The sequence below is a fragment of the Enoplosus armatus genome, chromosome 2, assembly GCF_043641665.1.
Source record: "Enoplosus armatus isolate fEnoArm2 chromosome 2, fEnoArm2.hap1, whole genome shotgun sequence".
NCBI classification, from domain to species: domain Eukaryota; kingdom Metazoa; phylum Chordata; class Actinopteri; order Centrarchiformes; family Enoplosidae; genus Enoplosus; species Enoplosus armatus.
Window position 1 is genome coordinate 16743836 of NC_092181.1, and position 24672 is coordinate 16768507.

At 40.4% G+C, this 24672-nt stretch overlaps 1 protein-coding gene across 4 annotated transcripts in view; it reads left to right on the top strand.

Annotated features, from left to right (window-relative positions):
• Positions 1-24672, top strand: part of ctnna2 (catenin (cadherin-associated protein), alpha 2) — a 258619-nt gene that overhangs the window by 27205 nt on the left and 206742 nt on the right. For 3 of the 4 annotated variants that reach the window (XM_070914353.1, XM_070914379.1, XM_070914363.1), the window contains exons 3-5: positions 2596-2762; positions 3821-3940; positions 4475-4741. In XM_070914353.1, the coding sequence (XP_070770454.1) occupies positions 2596-2762; positions 3821-3940; positions 4475-4741 (554 nt within the window). The remainder of the gene's footprint in view (positions 1-2595; positions 2763-3820; positions 3941-4474; positions 4742-24672) is intronic. The other variant, XM_070914371.1, reaches the window with a different exon arrangement.

Sequence of the window (24672 nt, forward strand, 5' to 3'; positions counted from 1 at the left end):
TAGTAATAAAAACCTATTTTCTGAAGTTTGTATTTGTTTTGTTGAGACTGAGTCAGAGGTGTTATGGTAACTTTTAAGGCTGTAGATTGTAGATTGATTGTAACAGCATTGCTTTGGATTACAATAATAAGGCTGTTCATATTTGTCCTCGCCTTCCATTCAGCAGATACAGTATATGGGGTCGACAAAATAATATTTATAATAATAAACAAGAAGAAAAGTCCCACGCTGGCACCATTTTCTAGGAAAGGACTGCAGTGCAAACTTTTTGTCTGCAAGTGTTGAAAGCTACATAGGCAGAGTAATTGAAATAAAATTGGATGGAGGAAATATTGCTCTGAATGTCAGAACAAGTCAGATGTCTACACAACTTCAGACAGATGTAGAGTCAAGAGTGGCAAGGCAAATCCATTAAATATAACAGATTAGTACCCATTAGTTGTGGGCTTTACTTGGAGCATGCAGCCTCATGAAAGTAATGAGCCAAATTCTGGAGTTGTTTACCCTAAAGTCATGCATCGTTAAATCTTCGACTATCTGTGATGGTGGGGAGCCTTGCTGAATTTTAAGACATTAGAGATGTCCATTCTCATTAGCGACAATTTGAAAAATTCCAGATGTTTGTTAACAACTGGAACTTCTGCATGATCGCAACTATTTGCTCTTCGACAAATAAACGCCCAAACTTTCTGGCAGCTCTTGCTCAGATGGGGCAGTGTCACACTTCCCAAAGTTTCTTTTCTGTACTGAGTGCAAGTCAGTGAGCCTTTATGTGAGTCAAATGTTTGTCCCCAGAATGGAATTGGATTCCTCGTTCAATAACTACATCAGCAGAAAGAGCAAATGGAGCTCAGCATATGTTGTGTTGTGTCCGTACTCCTCATCCTGCACTGTCAGCTCCACTCGGCCGCTGGTGCTGTTGAACACTGACTTGACTGCGTTGGCACACAGCTCTTTTGAGGCATGAAATAGACTGTTGCCATTCAGGCCATCCCCACAGCTGACATCAGAAAGGACAAGATCAATCTTCCCACTTGTTCGGCATGTGAGCCAAAAAAAAAAAAAAGGAAGGCTGTGTTGAATAAAAGTTTATGGAAGAAGTCCTCTATTTTCAGGTCATGTTTTGAACTAAAGTAGCACATTTTTGCATATGTGTACATTTGAGCTCATGAATAATCACACTGCCCTTTCTGATTCTTTCGATGGCAAGGCTCTGCCCTTTGAAAAACACTAATGAATCAAGCTCTGTACCTGCCTTTCCCAGGAAAAAGCTTGAGAAAAGACCAACACTAGAATAGGAGATGAAAGTTATTAGTCCACATCCACTAACCTTTTAATGCCATTATGAAAAGATGGGCATGTTCAAAAGCTCTTCAGCACAGAGGTGGGCTGCTGATGGGGCACTCTGCTCATCCTCTCTTTACACTCCACTTTATTGCTAGGTTGGATGTAATTACATGTCAGGTTATCAGGGAACGGTTTCATATTAATGGCATTATGAGGCCAGAAATATACTATGTTGACTGTATTTGGCAGAATATCTAATTTTTGCAAAAATCCCTTCAGCAGAAGCTAGAGGTGTCCCCAGGCAAATGGCATCATCTGCCTAGTTAAGGTCAGCGTGAATTGTAGAACACCCTTAAATCTGCCTTCACCTCATCAGACCTCTGTCATCATGACCTCATCATCCCAAACCCCTTCATCTTGTCATGATTAAATTATAGATGCTGATTTCAGAGCACATAGAGGTTCAGTAATCAGGTCCTTTGTAGTGTCACTCTTTAGTGGCTCATCATTGGGCCAGACAGACTTATGGCACTAACAGCAACAATCTGTGTGTGTGTGTGTTCATGAGCTTGTTTGCCTTTGTGTTTTTTCAGTGTGAGTGCCTGCCTAGTGCATGTTTATACACTAACATCACCATAGGACAAACAGCTTTATTTGCTCTGCATTTTTTTATTCATGGTGCTCCTAGTGGGAAGCCTTTTGCATTTTTATTTAGAATATATATAAAATGGTTAGTGGTAAATAAACTCTGAAAAAGTCATAGTTGCTGCTTAAAACAAAGAAACACATCTACTAAAACAATAATTAAACTTTTTTTATTCAGTTAGTTCGAGCTGAAGGGGATGAGTTTTTCTCATGGACATGGCGGAATCAAGGCTTTCTGGAATATTACTTGACCTAAGGTGAAGAAGGGAGGTCATAACTAAACCACTTTGCAGCACACTATGTAGAGGAAGAGCTCACCAGTTGTGATTATTCTGAAAGGCTTCTAGTTTACAAGCCCATTCATTTCTTAAATCTTTGTGGTTGTGTGGGTTTTGAGCAAACTGGGGCTTCTTTCCTAACAAACACCACAGTTTTATGAGCTCTGAATTGGATGAAGGGAGTTAGTAGTGGGCCTTAAATGGGTTACATACAGTACACACACAGATTCAAGGAAGAATCAGTCATCGCAGTGTATTTATACCACAGCATTACAATATACACACAAATGCACATACTCACATACAGATAATAATATATTGTTCGCTCTACAGTAAATTATAATCATGACACTCTTTTCCACTTTCTGTCCTTCCCCTCTTGCAGGAGAGACGATGCGTATTGCCTCGTCAGAGTTTGCCGATGACCCGTGTTCCTCTGTGAAACGTGGCACCATGGTGAGGGCTGCCCGCGCCCTGCTCTCTGCTGTCACCCGCCTGCTCATCCTCGCTGACATGGCTGATGTCATGAGGCTGCTGTCTCACCTTAAAATTGTAAGTGCGATCATCACTTTATTTTTAAAACAAATATTATGTTCTCCTGCCAATGAACAACAGTTCAGCAATGCGTTTGCAGTTGGATCTCATAGAGTTATGAAGCCACAAGGTTGTGCTTACTGGTCATGTTGTGAGTTGGAGCACTTTAAATACTCGTGTTGATATGTCTAACAGGTCTTGCACAGTGTACCTAAAGGTGTGTTCAGATTTTAAAGAAAGGGCTCCCTGGTGCTGTATACTCCACAGAAGCAGTGTATGCTTTTATCACAACCTCTGCACACATTAGCATATAGATGAAGCATGGGGGAGTATCCTGGGAACACACATCTGATTGTACTGTATTAATATCATACCATGATGCCCTGATGTGATTAACTACACATACCCATCCCACTCACTCACTGTAGAGTCATTTGCAGAACACAGGTTTCTTAGTCCTTTACTTTGAAAGTGGCTCAGGGCTTTGGAGGAGTTGTTAATACAGGGTGCTAAAAAGAATGATATGCACTTGGTATAATCTGAAACCAACTCAGGCCTTCATGCATCTTCATTCACTCACTTCCCTCTCTCACAAACACACTCACACTCAGAGTCCTTTTTTCCCAGCTTCATTCTTGAGGCCCACAGAGGGGCTTAACTCAAGCCAGTATAAGCCCTGCCATCAAAGGCCACTTAAAAGTTATCTCTCTCTCTTCTCTCTTTCCCATTACATCTTGTGCGTCGCTTTCATTAGGGATAGAAAGGAGTTAAGAATCAGAATGTACCCGCAAAAGGGATGCAGACTGCTGAAATGAGACCCATTAAATTGCACAACTAAATGGTTATTGTCTTTTTTAAACATGGTTTCAATTACAAAGGAGTAAAAATTCATTTTCACCAAACACAAGTGTGGTATTACCGCTTTACTTTACAGTATATTGTAACATTTATGACTTTATGGTTTATTACTGAATTAAGCTATATAGGTCAATGCATGCTAGTTTTCTGGTGCATCCTCAAAGTTTTTGAAAGATCCAGTATTAATTTGTGTGTGTGTGTGTATGTGTGTGTGACAGGTGGAGGAGGCCCTGGAGGGAGTGAAGAATGCGACCAATGAGCAGGACCTGGCCAACCGTTTCAAGGAGTTTGGGAAGGAGATGGTGAAGCTTAACTATGTGGCAGCCCGACGACAGCAGGTAACTGGAGGCCGCCTGTCTCCTGCATTTGAAATGACTACATGATATCACTGTAAATCAGCTAAATATCCACATCAGTGCTTATTTGACCCAGGAGGATAACACTTAACATGGCCCCCAGTGTGGCCCCAAAAAACGCTTTTAGAAGATTTTTCCTACAAGTGTCACATTGGCAAGCATCCACCCTGCTGAAACGTCCCAGAGCAAAACACTGAACTGAATTCCATCCAGCTCTAGGGTTGCAGATCTGCTGACACTGCCCTAACTTTGTGTGGTTGGAACAATACCAATTCATCAGATGGGACATGAACTTTTTGTTTTCACAGGAAATTTCTTGAACTGGGATCAGTTTGTGGTCTGTGGTCCATGTCTTTTTTTAGCTCTTGAAGCAATACTCGAACATTTTGAGAAATACACTGTTTTGCTGTATTGTGAAGGATGTTTCCTAATTCTTAAATAAGCACTGGTTTGTCTTTAAGGACTGACTATAAGTGATTATTAATGCCTACTTGACAACCTTTGTCACCTTCTCAGGAACTGAAAGACCCCCAGTGTCGAGATGAGATGGCGGCTGCACGTGGGGCCCTGAAGAAAAACGCCACCATGCTGTACACGGCCTCACAGGCCTTCCTGCGCCACCCAGATGTGGCAGCCACACGTGCCAACCGAGACTACGTGTTCAAGCAGGTTCAGGAGGCCATAGGGGGCATTTCCAGTGCTGCTCAGGCCACCTCGCCCACTGATGAGAAGCACGGCCATGCAGGCATTGGAGAACTGGCTGCTGCCCTCAATGAATTCGATGTAAGTCAGCAAGCATTCTGTTTTTCTTTCAAATACAACACTTAGCACATGTGTATTCAGACTCTGGTATATCCCAACTTTGAGAGCACATTAATGACCTCTTCAAGGCAACACTCTAATGAACACACCAAGATTTGTATTGTGTCTCAAAGAGACGAAGGCCCCTGAATGCAGTATCTGTTCAGTATCTCTTTTTTTTCACATATGACACATATGCTGTACTATCACATTATAGCACCCTGTACTTGAATATAACAGTGAGAACAGTATAGCTTGGTGTACAGCAGACGCATCAGTATGATCTGACATTTCCAGGTCTGATATCTGAGATGTCTAGCTCTCCTTCTGTCATATCCTTTTCTGATACACATTATTCAGGTTACATGGGGAACCTCCAAGACTTTATCCAAACTATCACTCTTATCTGATTATTCATAGCACCTCCATTGTGAGCATGTAAACATTTTCACTATCTACTGAGACACGTTCATTATATATTACTAGAAATGCTGCATGGTACAATAGTAAGAGATCTGATCTGCAGTGCTTCGTAAAGCCAGTGTTGCTGTATCTACTTGGACTTTCACACTGACACGTTTAGTATCTGAGTGAACATTAGTTTTCAGTGTCACAATAGCATATTTACATATTACTTATTTCTCTCTGTCTCTTACACACACACAGAGTTGTGTGTACGGTTATATGGTGCTTCAAGTGGTATTTTCTTTCCTTTATATTTAGCCATCAGCCATTACTTCTCTACACTTTCTCTTCATGCTTACCCTGTCTTTATATAAATCCACACGACACAACAAGCTGAACTCGTTTGTGCTCAAAACGGTTTTCTTCCTAAACATGATTCTCTGCTGCCATCTAGTGGTTGTACATTGATGGTGAACTATTGGTATGTTTAAAGCTGGTAGCTTTTTGCAGGTCAGGACATTGTGGTGGTTCTGGATGTATCAGGATCTCGAGCCCTGCCATTTTTCATTACAAACACCCTCATGTTTCAAGTGTGTTGTAGGATAGAAAACCAGCAGTACACCAGCCACAGAGGTACCGCTTAAGAACCACCGTTTCAGGTTAAAAGTTGTACCTTGATTTATGTATGGAATTTCTCAGGCATAATTTGCCCTTCAGCTTGTGTTATGCTTGATGAGACCCAGATTGTATTTGCATTTAGATTTAGATCTTTAAATGAATGCTGCACATTTTCCTTCAAGACCCCAACATTACAGCATCGAACATTTTCCCACTCTGGCTAGAGAATATGACTTTTAACAAATAACTTATTCACTTTATTATCACGTCATGTAATTTACTGCTTCACATTAACTGCAGTGAAGAGTTTTTCATAGAATTGCCAGCAGAGATTTGCAGGCTTTATCAATCATTGTAGCCCTGAAGAATATGGCACTAACTTTAATCTAATCTTTTTACAGGCCCAAAGTGACAATGCTATATTTTATCATCAGAGCATACCCACTGCACCTTATTGATATTTAGTTTGACAGCACATTTAGTATTGTGCACTATCCCCACTTGTCTATCCTTGGCAGCAGAAGCAGTCTTACCTTTTGTTGTTACAATGGTTTGCGATTATTGATTATTATTATCATTTCTACTGTTAATGTGTTGAAATTTACTTTTATATTGCTTGTTATTGTTAAAGATTGACAAATGTCACACAATCTGCTTCCTTGAACAGCTGTATCTCATCCAGTTCTGTGACAGCCTTGAATATATTTAGCAGTTTTACTCTTTTTATATCTCCAAATGTTACTCAACTGCCACTGAGTCTTCATCGCCAGCTCCATAGTGATGCAGAATTAGAGGAAGATACTTAAGAATATTCTGCATTTAAGTTATTTAGTTCTTTATTTAATGTTACAGACATTTTTGGATTCAATACCAATTTAGATTTTTGAGATCAATTAAATTAAATGAATAAATCTCAACTCTTAAGATATAATGTTGTGTTTTATTATTTAATTACAGAACTTTTTAAGTAGCCCAAGTTTGGATGACAGAACTCTAATGGGAAACAATGACAAGTTGTATGAATTAAAACAAAATGTGCAACCTCTCAAGTAATAGAAGTTGTTAAGGTACCTACAGTAATCTTTAAATGAGATCAGCTGCAGTGAATGCTCTGATTGACAGTTTACAGTATGTGGGTGACCCCTTGTGGTAATGCTTGGAAATTGCAAGTAGCTTCTATTTAGACTTTGCTGCTGCTGTGAGGAGAAATGTCAGACCAGTAGGGTGAAACATAGACTGTGACATATTAGATGAATAACTAAAAGCTATCTAGTGCTGAGGGCCTAGACGCTTTGAGAGGAGCTAAATTCTAGTTTCTTCTGAACCTGCTTTCCTGTTATTCTGTACGAGGCCGTGGCCTATAGTAATCACATTGTCCCTGTTTTTATGTAAAACAGTACAGCTCTTTAGAAAAGCAAAAGACCTGCATAATTTGATTCAATTCTGCAGACAGGCAGACAGGCAGCAGTTAAATGAGACAAATTGCCCTTTGCTTAGCCCTCTGTGCTTGCCTGAAGCTGGTGCATGTTTAATTCCTAACATACCACAGAGACAGACTATGGTCAGATCCTCTCAGAATAGTAATGACCTGATATACTAAGCTATGAGGCATGGCACGATTTTGTGCGTGTGCACGACTGTGCTTGGGCTACGTGCTTTGTGTGCATGTACTTTTATATAAGATACATGCACACATACACACAATAATGCCTATAATTTGGGCCGTATATGTCATTGTAATTCAATGATACAATGAGGGCAGCTGTACACTGTTTTCCAGATAATCTCAAATTCTCTTTCTCTCTTTTTTCCCCCCTTCCATCCACACAAACCCAAGAGCACTCACATGCGCACTTGCTTTGTTTTCAGTAATGGAGTCTCTCTGGATGCTGTGGAGTTGGATGATTGCGTTTATCTGTTTTGGGGTGCTGCTCCCTGTCCTAAGTCAGCTTTGATCTGTTACTCATTCTTTGACTCTTCTGCTGTGGTTGGATGCATGGATGGCAGACCTGACTACAGCACAGACACAGACTCAGATAGATACAGCCTATCCAGAAAAAAAGCTTTTAATACTGGAGAAGTTTTTTTTTTTTTTTTTTGTAGTAAAATGGTGCTCATTTTGTTAATGGATATGAGTGAGTGGATTTGGATAAGTTGTTCCCTCTGCCAAACAGATGTCATCATTTTGCACTGACTATTGGTTTTGACTCCCTCATTCGCCACTCTGTCGTCAGCATTTCTTACAGCCTCTTTCACTCAGACATTACAGGGCATTTAGTCAGACAAAAATGCAGATGTGCGTCTAAACAGTCACAAAGATTTATATCAGCCTCACAGTTGCTCAGGAATGAATAATCCTGATCACACTATAAATAAGTATTCCTTTTTGGGTAGACTGAAGAAAACCTTTCATCTCCTCTATCTCATTGCCCAGAAAGTGCTATCATTTGTAAAAGCAGCACAACAACACAGACAAAGCTGTGAGGGTATAGATTGCAAGCTATGTGGATTCTTTTCCATCTTTAATTAGGGAAACACATCCTGAGGACTCTGTATGTTTTTGAAGTGATTGTGGCTCATATGCCTCTGAAATTAAAATGGCAAGGATGTTGAGCGCATTGTCTCAACTGCTCCTGAACATGTACAGTCTGTGACACAAAAGGTTAGACAAGATTTTTAAATGCAGAGCACAGATGCGGGTCTATAGCTGGAGTGAAAGGGCAGCTTATGAATAAGACAAGAAAGAGGGGATGACCTCATCTATACCTTTTTTTTTTACTGACACCCAGAATTAGTTTGAAATGAGTCAACTTGGGACACCGAGGTACAACATCTATTAAGCGAGAGTAGGGAGGTCAGCATCAGTTCAGACTCACTCAATTTCAGTGTCGTTTGGCATATAACAAAGAGGCGACATGACCCCCCCCCCCACCTTTTACCTTTAAGAGGTCCCCATCAAATATATTGGAAGGGTTTCTTTTCAGAAGTGCGCACACATTGGGAAGTTTTACTTCGTAAAAATTTAGTTCATATTTCAGATAATTTTAAGTAACTTTAATAGTCATATTGAACCTTCATATCAACGATCAAAACTAACGATGATAATTATCAACAATTAGCTTGCTGTGGAAATGTCAATGATTTAAAGTGATACAAAGGTGATTCAGGGTTTTTTCCTGGCTCAAAATGAGACAGACGACCCTTTCCACTGAACATTAAGTTTCTTGTTCAAATTTTGTGATTAGTCCTAAATAGATGTGCAAGACCTCGACTGCATACTGTCTCTATAGGAACCATTAACTATGACAAACACCTTTTTTCATTCCAATAGCAAAGTGGTGCTGTGATGAAAGAGCTATAAACAATAAATATTACAAAGAATAAGCCAGTTAATGATGGCGATGTTGGGATTTGGCTTTCTTCTTACTTGAGCACTTAGTTGACTAGCAAAATAGCAACCGTTCTCTCTTTTTACACAAATGTACCTTTTTTTATATCGTTAAAGTAAATTATGCCTATAATGGCCAGTGCTAATTAGTTAGCGTGTCATCCAAATCCATTGTCTTTTCACCTAGCCCCGCCCTGGACTGATTTGGTTGTTGCAATAACACTCGGCAGTGAGGGATTTAACACAACACTCCTGAAACAGCTTTTAGTATTGCGGACACGCTCATGTTTTTTTGGTAAAGGCGGCACTGAATTTGAGGATGGCCACCTTTGAATTCGCTATGCAGGAAAAACCCTGTCATGTCATCTTTATTTGGGGATCTGAGCTCAGTGGGAGGACAGATGGAGTCAAGGCCCTACGGGTATGTGGGTAAAGACACACTGTAGCACACACAGGCGAAGATTTTTAGGTCACAGCACACTTGCACAGTGTGGGAATTCTATTCGATTTAAAGAACATACAAATATGCCCGAGCAGTGGAACTATGAATTCATTGAAGCAAATATTGAGATGTGCAATTATTTTTTTTATTATCATACCTGCATGTATACATACAAAGACCTGCTTCTGAGGAGGACTGGTCACTATCTGTGAACATTTACATGCAGGCAGGAACAGAATGCACTGCAACTCGCTCCCTCCCACCTAGTAACTGCACTCCACATTTTAATATGCAAAAAGATCTCTCTTTGTCTCCCTGTCATTCTCCTGCTTTAAGCCTCCTTATCTATTTTACAGTCAAAAGAAGGAGCACCTAATACAGCCTTTTAAAAGTATGACTCTGTTGGTCTTTCCCACTCTCTCACCCATATTTGAAGTGTCACACATAAAGGCATCAGCTTGTGAACAGCAGCAAAGTAAGTACTTCTTACAGATACCTTTTTGAGTATGAAGAAAGGCAAGATACACTATGACTCAGGTAATGTAACTGAGCTAGGAAAGCCCTGCTAGTTCAAGTATGAATTATAGAAGGTTTTCCTTTTATTCCTCTGCTGCTGCCTTCGATTAGATGAGCCAAGAAGAGTAGAGAGAAGATGGGGATGGCGTCTTTTAACATAATTGTGATTGCATCAAAATGATTACCTCGTCCTCTGTCTTCCCTCTTCTCTCTCAACCAGCAAATTAAATTGGCCTCTTTCTGAGCAGGGATATACTATTGCATTGTTTGAATTTTGTTTTTTTCTTATAATTATGTCAAGTTTGGCCCAGCGCTGCGTCCTTTGTGTGTCACATATGCTTTAGTTGGATCAATGCAAACAGGTGGTCAAAGGTGCAGCTGTTCAAATACATTAGCCTCAGACTCAAAGCATACAGTATGTTCATACACTGACCAGCAGATGGCAGTGTTTAATTACTTTCATCACTTGTCCGTCTTTTCCCTCTCTTTATTCCCCACCCTCCCTCTATCTTTTCCATTTTTATCCTTTTTCCCTTCAAGTGCTTAGAAACAAAGATTTTCAGTCTGGCTCAGTCTCTGCTCAGGGCAAGAGCCTGCATCACCTGGCATGGTTTTGTACCATTAGTGAGGTGGAAGCTATCACCTGATGCAGAGATGTTTTGATGCATGTAGATCCTTGAATTGAGCTTTGAAAAAGATAATTCAGTATAAGAGCACCAGATACAGCCTTACCAATCTGACTCCTCAGCCCACATCCTGTTGGATAGTAATGCTTTCCTCTCTTCCTCATGCCCACAAAGAGAGGACGACACAGTTAGCAGACCTGTGCTATAGACCATTCCCTATCCCAGTCCTGTTGTGTCATCACAACTCTTGTATACCTACAGCTATCTGACATAAAAACACAGTGAATGGTGCTCATTTGATGTGTATGTAGTGTATACACGTACACACGAGCACAGGCACACATAAAAACACATTTCATTCACACACAGTGCAGACATGCATACACTGGCAGAGCATAGCTTTGAGCCTGCGGCACACATCCAAGTCGCACTGGATCATTTTAGCATGTTTTTTTTATTTCCATCTGCTTGTCCTCTACCTCTTTCTTCTTTTTAGGGGGTTATTTACACAGCTTCTTTCTCACTCCTCCTCACCTCTCTACCTTCTTTTGCCGTCCTCTTTCCTCTCTCTCTCTCTCTCTCTCTCTCTCACTCTCGCTTCCTCTCTTTGTTCTCATTGTCTGATGTGTCTTGAACCAACAGAGGTGTTTGAAATGCTAGCGTGCTTACATGCATACTCTGATTTGGTAGCGGCATTGTATTTTCATGCAAAACTCTCCTCTATATATTGCAGGGCCTGTAGTCACACTGCACAAGCATATGCCGGCCCTCACTCTGCATACATTATAGGCTAACTATAACCGGATTTACTTGCTAGCTCAGGGAAAGTGTGCATGACAGCCAGTCCTTTGAATCTCACTGTGGCAAGCATTGCTTCCAAGTGTAAGTCGCTTTCAGAATGCTGCATGCGTCCATCTGTGCAGTGACAAGTAACTGACCACGTTCATGTTTATGGGATGACGCACTGAGACGGTCCATGAATTACAGCTAATATGGGAATTCCAATAAACATCAGAACAGTAAGGAGAAGCTGATCTTTCTCTTTTCTGTCTGTCTGTCATTCTTTTTTTTGTGCAGTATACCTGTATGTGAAGATAGACTCCTGGTTTTCTTTGTTTTCATTCCTCCCTTGCCAATAAGATGGATTTCTTTCTCTGGTAGTATGAGTAACATGCACGATAGATGGGGTCTTCATTGTTAGTGTGTGTACATTGACTGCCCAGTGATGACCTTTTGGCGTGCTCCGTTTGTGTATGAGACACTGCTGAGCCAACCTCAGAGAAACAGTGGCTGGAGAGCAACCCGGCTCTAATGTATGTAGATGTATTCCTAACTGAGGGATAGCTTTCTTGGTAATTGCTATATCAATCTGTGCACTCCTATCCTTGCTGTCTCATTTCAGGCTCTCTCTTATTTCTCTCCTGTTTTCCTCGTCCTCTCTTGCACACATATGCGTGCTCAGACAGTCCGCCGCTTTCTCCCTCTGCATTGTCTCTCCGTCCCCGAGTTTTCTCTCTCCTTGACTCACATTGATTCGACGCTTGAACATGTGGGTGTTTAACACATTCTTTAGCTGCCTGTGAGGAACTGGCAGTGAGGAAAGAGTATATCCTGATCATCGTACCCACTGATACTTGCTGGGCAAGGTCAGACATAAACATGCACAGTTGCACAATCATGTACAAATGCGCACAGACCCCAAGCATTAATAACAGCATCGAACACGATGCCAAGTGGCAGTGCTATTGACAAGAACCCCGTTGTGTTCAATAAAACTCCACTCCCACCGTCATTTTCACCTTGGCTGAGCCACGTGTTAGCCCGGAGGTGCACCTCTAAATTACGACATCCTCTGCCTGCCGATTAAAACACAGCCTCATTCTCCATGGACAGATGCACCTGTCAAGAGAGATATGAATAGGGGAACTAAGCTGAAGTAATGGGACATGACCAGGGAGATAGAGAAGTATTGGTTTGTTTGTTGCTGTACAGTAATTAGCCGCTGCCTGTCTTGTCGTAATGGCAATAAGGCAAGCTGTGGAGGAAGCAGGAGGAGAGTGGGAGGGGTCATTGGTAAACAGGATTCAGAGATCCATACTAGTTACAGTCAGAGCTTATAGCCTTGTGTCCACTGTGATCAGCCTCACCACTTCCACTTCCATAAAGCTCAGCTTGCAGCTTTCAGGAATCTCAGCTCTTCTTGTTTATCTCCAGTTATAGATTCAGTCTTGTTAGATTAGACCGACTGATGTTCTGCCAAGACACTTTGGCAGTTTGAATTTACATGTCTCAATGATGCACACAACATAGTGAAAGTACTTTAGGACATTTATCATAATACATCAGATGGTTTATCATAACAATACATCCTCAAATATTCCCAGACTTTCAAGGTTGGCTTTCAATTTATCTCTGTTAGTATTGCGTGTTATAAACAAAATTCACACTGTTTTTCTTGGCTCAGTTAGAAGGAAAGAAATGATTAACAGAGTGGTTAGAGTATATTCTAACCACTCTCTCCACATATGGACAGCCACCCTAAATTAAATGGCAACAACAACCAAAGTGAATTACCTCACTGCATCTTCAGACCTCTCTCAGCATAAAACTCTTGGGAGTTGATTTCTGAGTGGGTGCAGCAAATTACTTTTTTAAGGTATCTTGCCTTCCAGTCAAGGTCTTCTCTGTAGGAGCCCCACCTGCCATCTTGCCCACTCAGCTCTGTTCAATCTCATGGATGCGGGGGCATGCTGGCTCTCACACATACAGTACATATAGAGCACACAGACACACACACACACACACACTGGGCAGTTTGTATTGTAACCTGTAAACTGTTTCGTTTTGCCCATAGGAGCAAAGGCTAAGGTTTAGAATGAACGCTCCTCTGGTCTAATGTGTCTTATATTATACAGGCACATGCACAAATACAGAAGGAAGGCTAGGAGACAGTATCTCTGTTTAAGGCCAATCTTACTGTCCTTGCAAGCCACACAAAGCTTCAGTACTTTGCAAAAGGTTTTGATGACTTTCTGAAATGCACTATTTCCTCCCACACATATTCTTACACTACTCTGAACAATAATATGGGCATGCACACACATACACACACACAAGTCCTGTTATGGAGGCTAGCTTTTCTGCAAAGGGATGTATCTGGCAGGAAACTCCTGGTGGATTTGAGACAAAACCTAACCAAAAGATTATAAATGAGTTGCTTGTCTGATTTTTATTCTCCATGTTGCTAAGCTAAGCTGCCTACCTCTTTAGTCTGACTGTATAGAAATGCAAAAAGTTTCCTTTCTCCCGACAAGATACTACAGACATTCCCTGTATGAACATTTTAGAGGACGAATATGCCGTCAAAATCCTCTACAGACTTTAGCTGCCAGTTCCTCTGTAATTGACATATCTGCAGTATATGTACTGCATTCAGCACTGGACTGTAAAACTTTATAGCATACATGTAGAAACCTTTTTAATTATACTTAGTGGTAAGTATCCAGCAAGTGTTAATTCACATGGGACAGTGTCTTTTTAATAGACTGATAAACCTAAGGCCTAGAGGGGGTGTACAGTCTCTCAGGGGATGGATGAGTCCTCCACAGCCTGGAATGGAGATTGTGGCATTGCCGTAGGGATTTACCAGACACATATTCAAGAAAATTTAATTCACAGGAGTTTAAGGCAGTAACACTGGCTGACTTAAGTTACCTTCTTAGGTTCTGTAGATAAGTCAAAAGATGCACAGGAAAGCTATTCATACTCACCTAAGAGCTACAAAGATTTTGGGGTGCCTGATCAAGACAAAACTATTACAATTTTCAGCATGATATGTAAAAGGACTTAAGGTCAATTGTTGACTGGATTGTTAAACAAACAGATAGATGGATGGATATATAGATATATATTATACAGTTCTTTAAAGTTCTCTTCATTGGAGCTGAAGTTGAAGCAGCCAAAGGAAGTTCTGACTTTAAATTACACAAGATCAATTGTGTGCTACTGTTCTTCAGCAGGACTTTGTCCCTCTGATGCACTGGGCTTGATTTGATTGTTTCTTTCTTTTCACCTCAACTTTGGGCAGTCATAAAAATACTTGAGCAACTCGGCTAGGATTTCGATAGGCAAGGGAAACCAACCAATAGCCAAGCCTGCATGTTTGAATAGTGTAGCACTCAGAAACTCTCTAATTTCCCCCTGTGGCTTCCAGAATGGAAGAAATGCCCCTTATCCCGGATCTATGTTTGGAAGAAGCACTAATGCACCAGTGAAGTTGCTTAGATGAGTGTAGCTTTGTTGACAGGCCAATTTAGCTGTCATTTTGAGATAATGGAGTGTTCTGTGGCAGTAAGTACATCCGCATACAGTGATGATCCAGAGCCCGGCTCTCCCAGATCCTAACCGAAGGCAGTTCTCCTTTAGTTCTTTTTGTTTTTCAGTTCTTCAGAAAAAATGACTGCAAGTTGGTCCTAGTTATATGAATGTATGAACATTTTTAATGCAATGTTTGAAGCAGCTTCATCAGATAGAAGCACAACAAAAAACATTAACTTCCCTGAAGGACAAGAGGTGTTCTCATTACCAAGATGTCTAAGTTTAAGTTCTCATTAAACTCATGTTTTGATAATCTCAAGGTTTAACAATGTGGATTCATGAGGTGTTTTCTTAGCAACTCGCGAAAGAAAACACTTGAATGATAACTTGGCATCGAGTCAAATCTCCTCTCATCAGCGTTGCTTTCATTGTCAAGACTTCAGCAATAAAATTGACTGCTCTCTTTCATACTCTTGCTTTTCCGGCATTATGTCTTCATCTTGTTAGTTCCACATCTTTTGCCTTTATCCCTTTTCCGGTCTTTTAAATCTTTTAATGGTGCCTTCTAAAGCATCCGCTGTGTGTTCATCACCATTGTGTGCAGTTGTACTCTCACTTTCAGTCTCAATGGCATCCAATAGCAAATACGTGTTGGCTGAAGGTTGTGAGCTTCTTCTGTATCTTGCAAAAGCTGCGGCAGTTCAATGAGAAACTTTTGAAAATGATCCTTCCTTCCTTCCTTCCTTGCCAAGACCACTGCTGCCTGTTCCCCATCCCCATTGCCTCTCCACACAGAGGTAAATACCCAGTTGCATATTCACTAGTGGATGCTCTGCTGATACATCCCTTCTCATTTAGCAAATCATGTGAAACCCAAACAAACGATTGAACATCAAACAAATGACTGCAAACCTTGAGTTAAAGACCATGATGTAATCTGCCTGTGTGAAAACTGTGTATAGTTTCACTGATCTAAAACGTTTCATGCTTTGCAAATAAGGAAGTGAGTGATGTAGAAAATATTGTTTGCAAATGTACTGCTAGTCTTGTTCTTTGATGCTGCCTTTGCATCAAACTCTTAATTCTATTAAATGCTGGTTCAGTGGGGTGTCCTGGTTCAGTCTGGTAGTACAAATGACATGCCCATGTTTCATGCTGTGCTGCTGCCTCACTGTCTGCTATTTCAACGTTATTCACCGTTCTATCAAAGTTGATTTAGTTTGTGAAGGAAGCTGACAGCTCTTCTAAAATTAACATTAAGAATCCTGTAAACATCCATAAAAACAAACATTTAAAAATGAGGTAGAGGGCTAATTTTCATCCTTCGTCCCTGGGCAGATGTGAAAGGCACCCGGAAGGCATTTTTTATAAACTAACAAAAGTTATGTTTACATTGTTATGCATTTCCCCCCTCATAAAATATTGGCAAACTTGATGTTTTAAATATTTTAACTCTTGCATTGTTTACATCAATATTTACTTCTTCTTCCCTGCCTTTGCCGTTGCATTGCTGCACTGCTTGGTGCCAGTGCATTGCTTACAGCTACCTTTCGATCAGTGGGATAGTGTGAAACGACTGGCAGGACTGTGACAAACAAAAATAAAAAAAAACAAACAAAAACACAAAACTGCTCCATAGCATTACTAGAGGTCAGAAACTCCATGGGATACCTTTGAAAGCCACCCTAAAACCAAATTAAATTGCATTTGTTTTAGAATACTAGTTCAATATCACAGTATAAAAGATCAATTAACAGAAATTGGGCCGCGGCTGTCTGGCCTACGTTCTTTTATGTCATCAGGCGCCGCTTAACTTTTCAACAACGCACATTTTCAACAATACTTATATTTTTACACGTTTTCTTCGTAACTGTAGAGAACATAAGCCTAGATGAGGTGATGTAAGAACTTACGAACATCAGAACTTCTGTACTAAGTGTTTTGTCAGAGCGATTGATATCAGGTGATTCGTTAATGCGCTCTCCCTCCCTGCCTGTCGGCGCATGGAGAGCTGCCTTTTTTCCCTCCTCAGCTCCTAGCTGGATTGTTACAGTGCGTAACCTTCGTATCCGCTGTCTCAAAGCAGAAGGCTTTATTTTGTCCCCAGCCTTCATCCCCTCGCGGAGAATGTCAGGTATTCTACTGTGTGGTGACACTGGGGCGCATATGGAGTTCTATGTGCTATCACGGATTGGCGCAGTGGCTGGGCATGGAACCCTTATATCCTGCTTCGCTCTTCTCCCACTAATGATAACTTTAGAGGGCGAAGCCTATGCGATATAGAATGTCAGTTAACTCCTGTTAACCTGTAACTCCAGGTTGTATGAGTACAGGCGCAGCCCTCTGAGCTCTGGGCCTCACTGGTTGCTTAAATAGCTGAAGAAAAAGCTTTTTTAGCAAGACTATTGTCTGATCTCAGTCCAAATTATACACAACCTGAGGCCCACACAACAGGTGGAGTTTTTCAGTGCTATAATATTCATATCTATACAATCAATGTGTTTATGATTAAATAGTTTACAAGAGCACAAAATTGTTTACAAGAGCACAAAGGTCTTCATAGATCTAGCCTCTTATATTTGCTCTCAAAGTGCACCAGATTGTTGCATTTAACTTTAAAATGTAAAGTCTCACCACAGTCTCACAAATTCCTGTGGGAAATGCTGCACAGTATGTAACAAATCCCTATTTAACTCCTGAGATGCAATTGAGAAAGAGCAGCAGAGGGATAAAACAATTACACACTTAAACACATCTGTTGTCACCAGTCTGATCTGTCAGTCACAGCTTCAACTGTACTTTGAAGGAGCAGTAAGTATTAAAGGCGCTTGTCTAGGGGGAAGGAACACATACTTCCAGTATATGAATGACTGACTTTTTTATTTACGCATCATACCACAAGTGGGATTACATGACACATGATAGTAACACATATAATAAAATCTTCTGACAGTTGACATTCATATTTAAGTATATTTACTTACAGAGGTGGGAAAATGTATAACAAGTCATTGTTATGTAATTATTAAGTTTTGCCTCTGAAATCCCAAGTTAAGACAGAAAAGTCAGACGTCAAGTCCAAATCGCTGACAAAATGATACCAATAGTGATAGTGACAAACCTCACACCTCTGGTATAACAACTGGGTCTTCTGAGAAAGTATAGTTGTTTTTACATCATTTGAGACATTTCAGTTTACTTTAGCAAAGAGCAACCAAACCTAAAGTTTAAACAATACTCGAAACAAATTTAACGCAGCATGCCCCATACAATATTGTTAATGTTTTGACTAATAGCATAACATTGTACTCATTACCACAAACACTCTGCTGGAACAGTTTTACCTCAGAGTCCAAAGGTGCAAAGGAAATACAACAACAACAACAACAACAACAACAAAAAACCCTTCCTGTTGTTCCTTTTTGGACTCTGCATGACTTCTCATTGTGTACGACCTCTCAATTGCACTGGCTATAGGTCACATCGCACATCCCACTATGAACACAACAAAGTCAGACATTCAGGTCAGCCTGCAGGTTTAACTCTAAGGGAGGCTCTGCAGCACAAAAGACAGCTGTAATGGATTATTGGGACAATGACACTGAATGATTGGACTTTTTTCGCCTAATTGGACTGTGTTATAGAGTTTTTTAGTAATTGTGCCCTCTACACGGGTGAGTGCAACGTTACACTGACCTACAGCTACCGTACACTGACAAACTCTACAATAAAATCCAGGTTGGAAAAATATGAAATTCTCCTTTTCCTTTTCTTCCACACATACAGTAGAAACACGTCCTGAACATTTATTTTTATAGAGGGAATGCTATTTTGAAGTCCCAGCAGACATTGTGTGAAGTGGTGACTTTGAGAACAGCTGATTTGGACAAAAGGGAAAGAGCAAAGGGGGCTGGGTCATTGGGAGGGACAGAGGTAGTGTCTAGCAGAATGATTTCTATTGAAGGGGTGGCAGTCAGTGAGGTTTGGGGTTATCGTTTTGCTTGACAGAATTTGAAAAAGCAGAAAATGAAATGAGAACTGTATTCATATTCAAATGGAGACAAGTCCCCATGTGCCTGCATGCTTTTCAATTATGGGGGATATGTATATGTATGTCTGCTCCAAAGGAAACTGGACGAGGCCTCCCGATGCTTTTGTATGGCTGAGCAACTGGTTTGTTATTCTGCTGACAGTCTGAGGCCTGTATTTGTATTGCTGGGCGGTCAGATGAAGAATTTGGATTTATGTTCCATATATAGATACGTACATAAAAAAAATATGTATGACACATACATGCAGTGCTTTGTGATGGTCTATTACACACAGAATATTAAACAAATAACACATTTTTATTATGATTATGTTTATTTCACATCATTAGCAGAAAAGGAGAAACACTTGGCCCATGCACCAGTAGCAGAATGTGATGGAAAAAGGTCCTGCAGCCACAGAGCAAGAGTCTCACAAGAAGTGATACAAGACTGTCTGCAAACAGCACCGGATATGCTTTTAGCTGTTCTCATTGGTGTTCCTTCTCTCACTGCCAGCCCACAGGTGAAGCAACCCACAAGGAAAAGTTCTAGTACTACAGATTGCCAGTCCGCCCCAGGGCGTGCTAGTAAAAAAACCTTTAGCCTGCATGACTGTGTTGTAGATCTCTCTCTCTCTCTTGCTCCTTCTCTCTCTCCTCACCTCTGTTTGTTTCTGTGTCACTCAGTTTCACTTCAGTGTGTGAAGAACTGTGTATGTTCATTTCTTTCAGAAGCAAAAACAAATGGGAAAACCCCAAAACATCACAATAAATATAATTTGATGTATTACTTAAAATATTCTATAAAAAAGGCCATTCCAGTATTACAGTTTCAGTATACATATTCACAAATGTTGAATGAACTATCCAAGATCATTACTATAACATAGTAAAGAGAATTCATATTCCATATATGAATTCTCTCTAACCTCTTTCTTCTCAGCAAACTCCTTGGAGCAAAGGACACAGAAGCATACATTTAAATGTTAAGTGCATCTTTATATCCCTGTAATTTCTAATTACCTTTTCACTGTACTTGCAGTAAACAGTGGTTAATGAATGGGGAGTAGCAGGTGAGCCATGAGGGCAATCATTTTGTAGTACAGATTTGGGGCTTGTTTGTCTCAGACTGCAGTATTTATTACATATCATTCTTAATATGGAATCGTTAAATACGAATCTGTATTGGGTTTCACCAGCTATTTGTAACTCCATCACTCATTTTGTGTGTAAAGTCCTTCTTAAGCTCTTAGTAACTACCAGCTTCTTTCAAACTAGTGATTTACAATAGCCAGTTGCACCAGTAAAACACAAGTTATGTCTTAGCTAGTAAAGACTTCATTGATATATATATATATTGGTTGCTAGGAAACATCTGTAGCACAGTCAAAAACAATCTATTTTAAAGTCTTCCCACTTTACATAATGTAGCTTAACCCCTGAAAATTATGTTATTCCCGACCTGGTGCGACCGGCTCCTGACCTCTAGAGACCTCTGTTGCTAGTAATCTGAAAAGCATCTCACCTACAGGCCCTCAAAGAGTAAGACATGCACACACATCAATCTTTGACCCTTAACTGTCCATCATTTATATATGTATATGTATATACAGCTACACTGAATGTAAAATCCCTTGTTACTGTGTGTCTTAACGTCTGACGTACATGAGATATAGGGAGTCATGGCAACACCTCTGACAGAGGCTTACTGTGTGTAACCTTATTTACCCTGGTCACTGTGGACGTTCAGACACCTTGCAGTATTGTGAGTAGTCTTAATCTTCATTAAGACACGGGGGCATCAGTCTGACACACTGCTACAGAGTGTATGAGAGGGTCTACTCAAGGTCCCGCTGAGTAATTAGTAAAGTCCTCTTTTTCTCTCTAACCCCTTTCTCTTCAGCTAACCCCATGGAGCAAAGGGAAGGACAAAGAAGCATACATTTAAATGTTAATTGCATCTTTATATCCCTGTAATTTCTAATTACCTTTACTTTTTCATTGTACTTGCAGTAAACAGTGGTTAATGAATGGGGATTAGCAGGTGAGCCATGATGGCAATAATTACTCAGCACCCCCATGAAACCTCTGTGGCATATTTTTTTTTACCTCAGGGATGATGCGGCATGTTGCTATTACTGTGTAAGTGTGTAGGTAGCTAGTTTGTAGTCCTTGAAAAATGTTCCTATACCTTTGCTATTACTTTTTCACAGTCGCAACAGCTCCACTGGGTCTTAAGGCCACAGCCAGGAATAAAATGCCATGTCATCCACCATTTTCTATGGGGCCTCTATATGGGCACCAGAGAAGAGCAGAAACTCAGGCTTCAACATCTGCCTATTTCGTGTGCTGTGCTCAACTGGAGGCAGGGGACATTATACCCTACTTCCCCTACACACTCCAAGATCATGCAATCCCCCCGACGCTCCCCTCATTATGGTGTAGACAGTCACAGCCCGGAGTTAATACCAGCACAGAGAAGCCCCCTGGCTGAGGGGGTAATGTCATGCAAGTAGCTGGATGACTGCATGTGTGTAATATAAAGATCTTCATATATGAAAAGCTAGCTCTGGAAACAGGCAACTTTAGATGTGTTCTTAATAGTTAATGTGTGAAGAGCACTCAGGTGTTTTTTTCAGGTGGGTTTGAGCCAGTGGATAAAAAAAGTCTGTCACACCTGATGATGAGACAGAAAATGCTATATAGCATTATTATTTTTATTCTTTTCCCCACTGCTCTTGCTGTGAAGGCAGTAGGTGGCTGGCAGGTATGGCACTATCAGTACTTTCACTTACTGACATCTTGGCCCCGGCTAAACTGTGAAGGCCACGGTCACAGGTATTTAGAGATTGGTTCTTAGAGCGAGGAGGGGATTTCTGTCTGTAACAAGATCTTTTGGGTAACATAGACTCACTAAACCTGGGCTAGAGGTCAGTTAATCGCCTCTTTTCCTCAAGCGCTGCTACAGAATCTCAGAAGGTTGATTGATGTGCAGTTGTTGTCCTTGCGCTTCATTGCTCTTTTGTTTTGTTTGCTGTTGTTAGAAGGCAAACATAATCACTGCCACACCAACAATGAGTCTCTCTGAGGGGCATAAAACCTGGAGATTGGTACCAATGTCTCAGTGAATAGCTGTTATACCTTGACTCTTCTGTGCGGCTTCTATTAATTACCTGGTTTGGTAGATCTCCAACGTGGAGTTTAAGTATACCAACAACTTGGTACTTTATACAAAATAAAAACTCTACAGCACTGGCTACATAGGAAAAAACAGTGAGATCTAAATAATCCAGTACCTTGAAAAGTCTGAAATATATTTATAGTATAAGCTACAGTACATACTAATGAGAGATCCAAGTAAATGATTAAATTAATTAAAATAATATACAGTATATCTAAACGTAATGAAAATAATATTTAATTACAATTGTTTTTATAGGAATGAACTGCAGTGAATTTCAAGTGTTAGTAAATGATCAACAAATGGAAAGTGCTCCTTTACATACTGAATAAGCTATTGAAAAGATGAACTTCGGCTGAAGAAATCAAAGGTTTATGGGGTATTTAATTAGCTCTTAACTTTGCAGAAACACTTCATTAATATTAATGCATAATTAATCATGTATTTATGTAATGTTTCTCACTTAGCCAGACATCCGTTTGGATTGATGATCCTATTTTTGTGATGTTCTGAGAAAGGTGTTGTTGTTTTCTGTGACTTGCCAAGACGTCATTATCTCCTTATTAACTGGACTCCCAGGTATAGCGGAACAGACCGACTTCCAGAAAAATTGATTCCACCTATCTCCCGAACACATCAAATGAGATTAGTGGGGAAGACGGCAGGTGTGCCTTTGCTGATGACCCCCAGTATGTGTCCTCAACTGGGCACTGCTGTCAAATGACCATCTGCAGGACCTGCTCCGGCTTGTTTTGCAGCTTCCACCTGCAGGATCATAACAATACTGCTGATTGGCATTAGACGGGCTAATCATTAAATAAAGCACACTAAAACCTGCATGCTGCTTAGTGAACTCAGTAACCTTGTGACAGTTACCTGCAGTCTGTCAACAGTGTTATGTTCTAGCTATCTTGACGTTATACGATGATCCTTAGGTTATTATTTAGTTTGTGTCAGCAGTATTGATATTATTTCAAGGCTATCACTGTTCTATCAGATGATTTCCTTTAACATGTTGCATGCAATGAAGAGACATTTCCATGACTAAGCTACAGAATTTGTTCTGTAAGTCATAAGAATTTGTTTGTTTTAAACATCAAATCCTTTTAATCTGTTAAAAAATTCTAAAATACATTTTCACTTCTCATTTGACAACCTTAAATACATAAAAAAAACAGTTATAGAAATTGTTAGCATTGCTGTATTTAAAATGCATTTCAACATGTTAAAGACCTTTGACACTGACCTGCTGATTAATGTGTGTATGGGGGTAAAGTCATTTCAGAGATCCCCCTAGGAAGCCATTGGTGGATGGAGAGATGCAACAGGTGAGGTAGTTAAATACCCTTCAGCCAGGATGATCACCAGTTGACAGACAGCCTCATGAACATAAACCAGTGAGTTCAGGGGATAATAACTGAGAGGCAGAGACCTGGTGTGATTAGGAAATTAGAATGATAATTGTCTGGCTGCTTGAACTTGCACTAAAAGCTTCATTTGACATGCAGTTTGCTCACTGGCCTTAATGGCTTTAACTCCAGGGGAACTCGAGGGGAAGAGCAGTTTGTCATTTTGTAGGGAGTGTTGTTTAAGGCCACTGAAAATGTAATGCTTAATTTGATAAAACAAAAACGTCTTTCTGAGTAAATATGTATATCGAAAAACCCAGGAAGTGTTCTTGAGATCAAAGGTTCAAAGTAAAATTCCCAATATTCACACGCCATCAACCAACACAGCGAAACATTGGAGACTAGTCTGGTTGTGCCAAACCCTGTTTCCCAACCAAGCCCACCCCCACCCAATGCTCCCCTGCAGCTTACTGTGGGTCCACATTCACAGTCTACTGCCAGAGGGACTGGGCACTGCTCCAACTACCATTACCTGGGCAGGCGAGGAGCCTTGTTGGCCTTATTATGCTACTGTACTGTATGATTTATGGCTCTGTCTATGTGCATCTGCTACATTAATAAACATTTGGGCACACACATAATTTAACCTACACAGTTTTGAATACGAGCTACTGTATATCATACCTTCAGTATCATGAGCAACACTGCTGAGGATTGTATTAGTACATAGTTGAGTACATAGTTTTGGTGATTGTCTTTTCAGGCCAGATGCGCTTCTCATCACTTAGCATATAGGTGACCTTCAGTTGGTACTTAAGTGTGCCTAAAAAAAAGAAAGAGAAAAAACAAAAAGAAAACAACAACAGAACAATGATATAGTGTGTCAGAAGGTGTCATTGTAACCAAGCCTAGATACAGACAGCGGATGGTTTCACTTTCTTAGTTCTTTTTCTAGACCTGCCATGGCAGATATGTCTGAGCCAGGAAGAGGAAACAGAAAAAACAAATCATTGCTCTCCCATTTAAACTGCTGTGAATTGG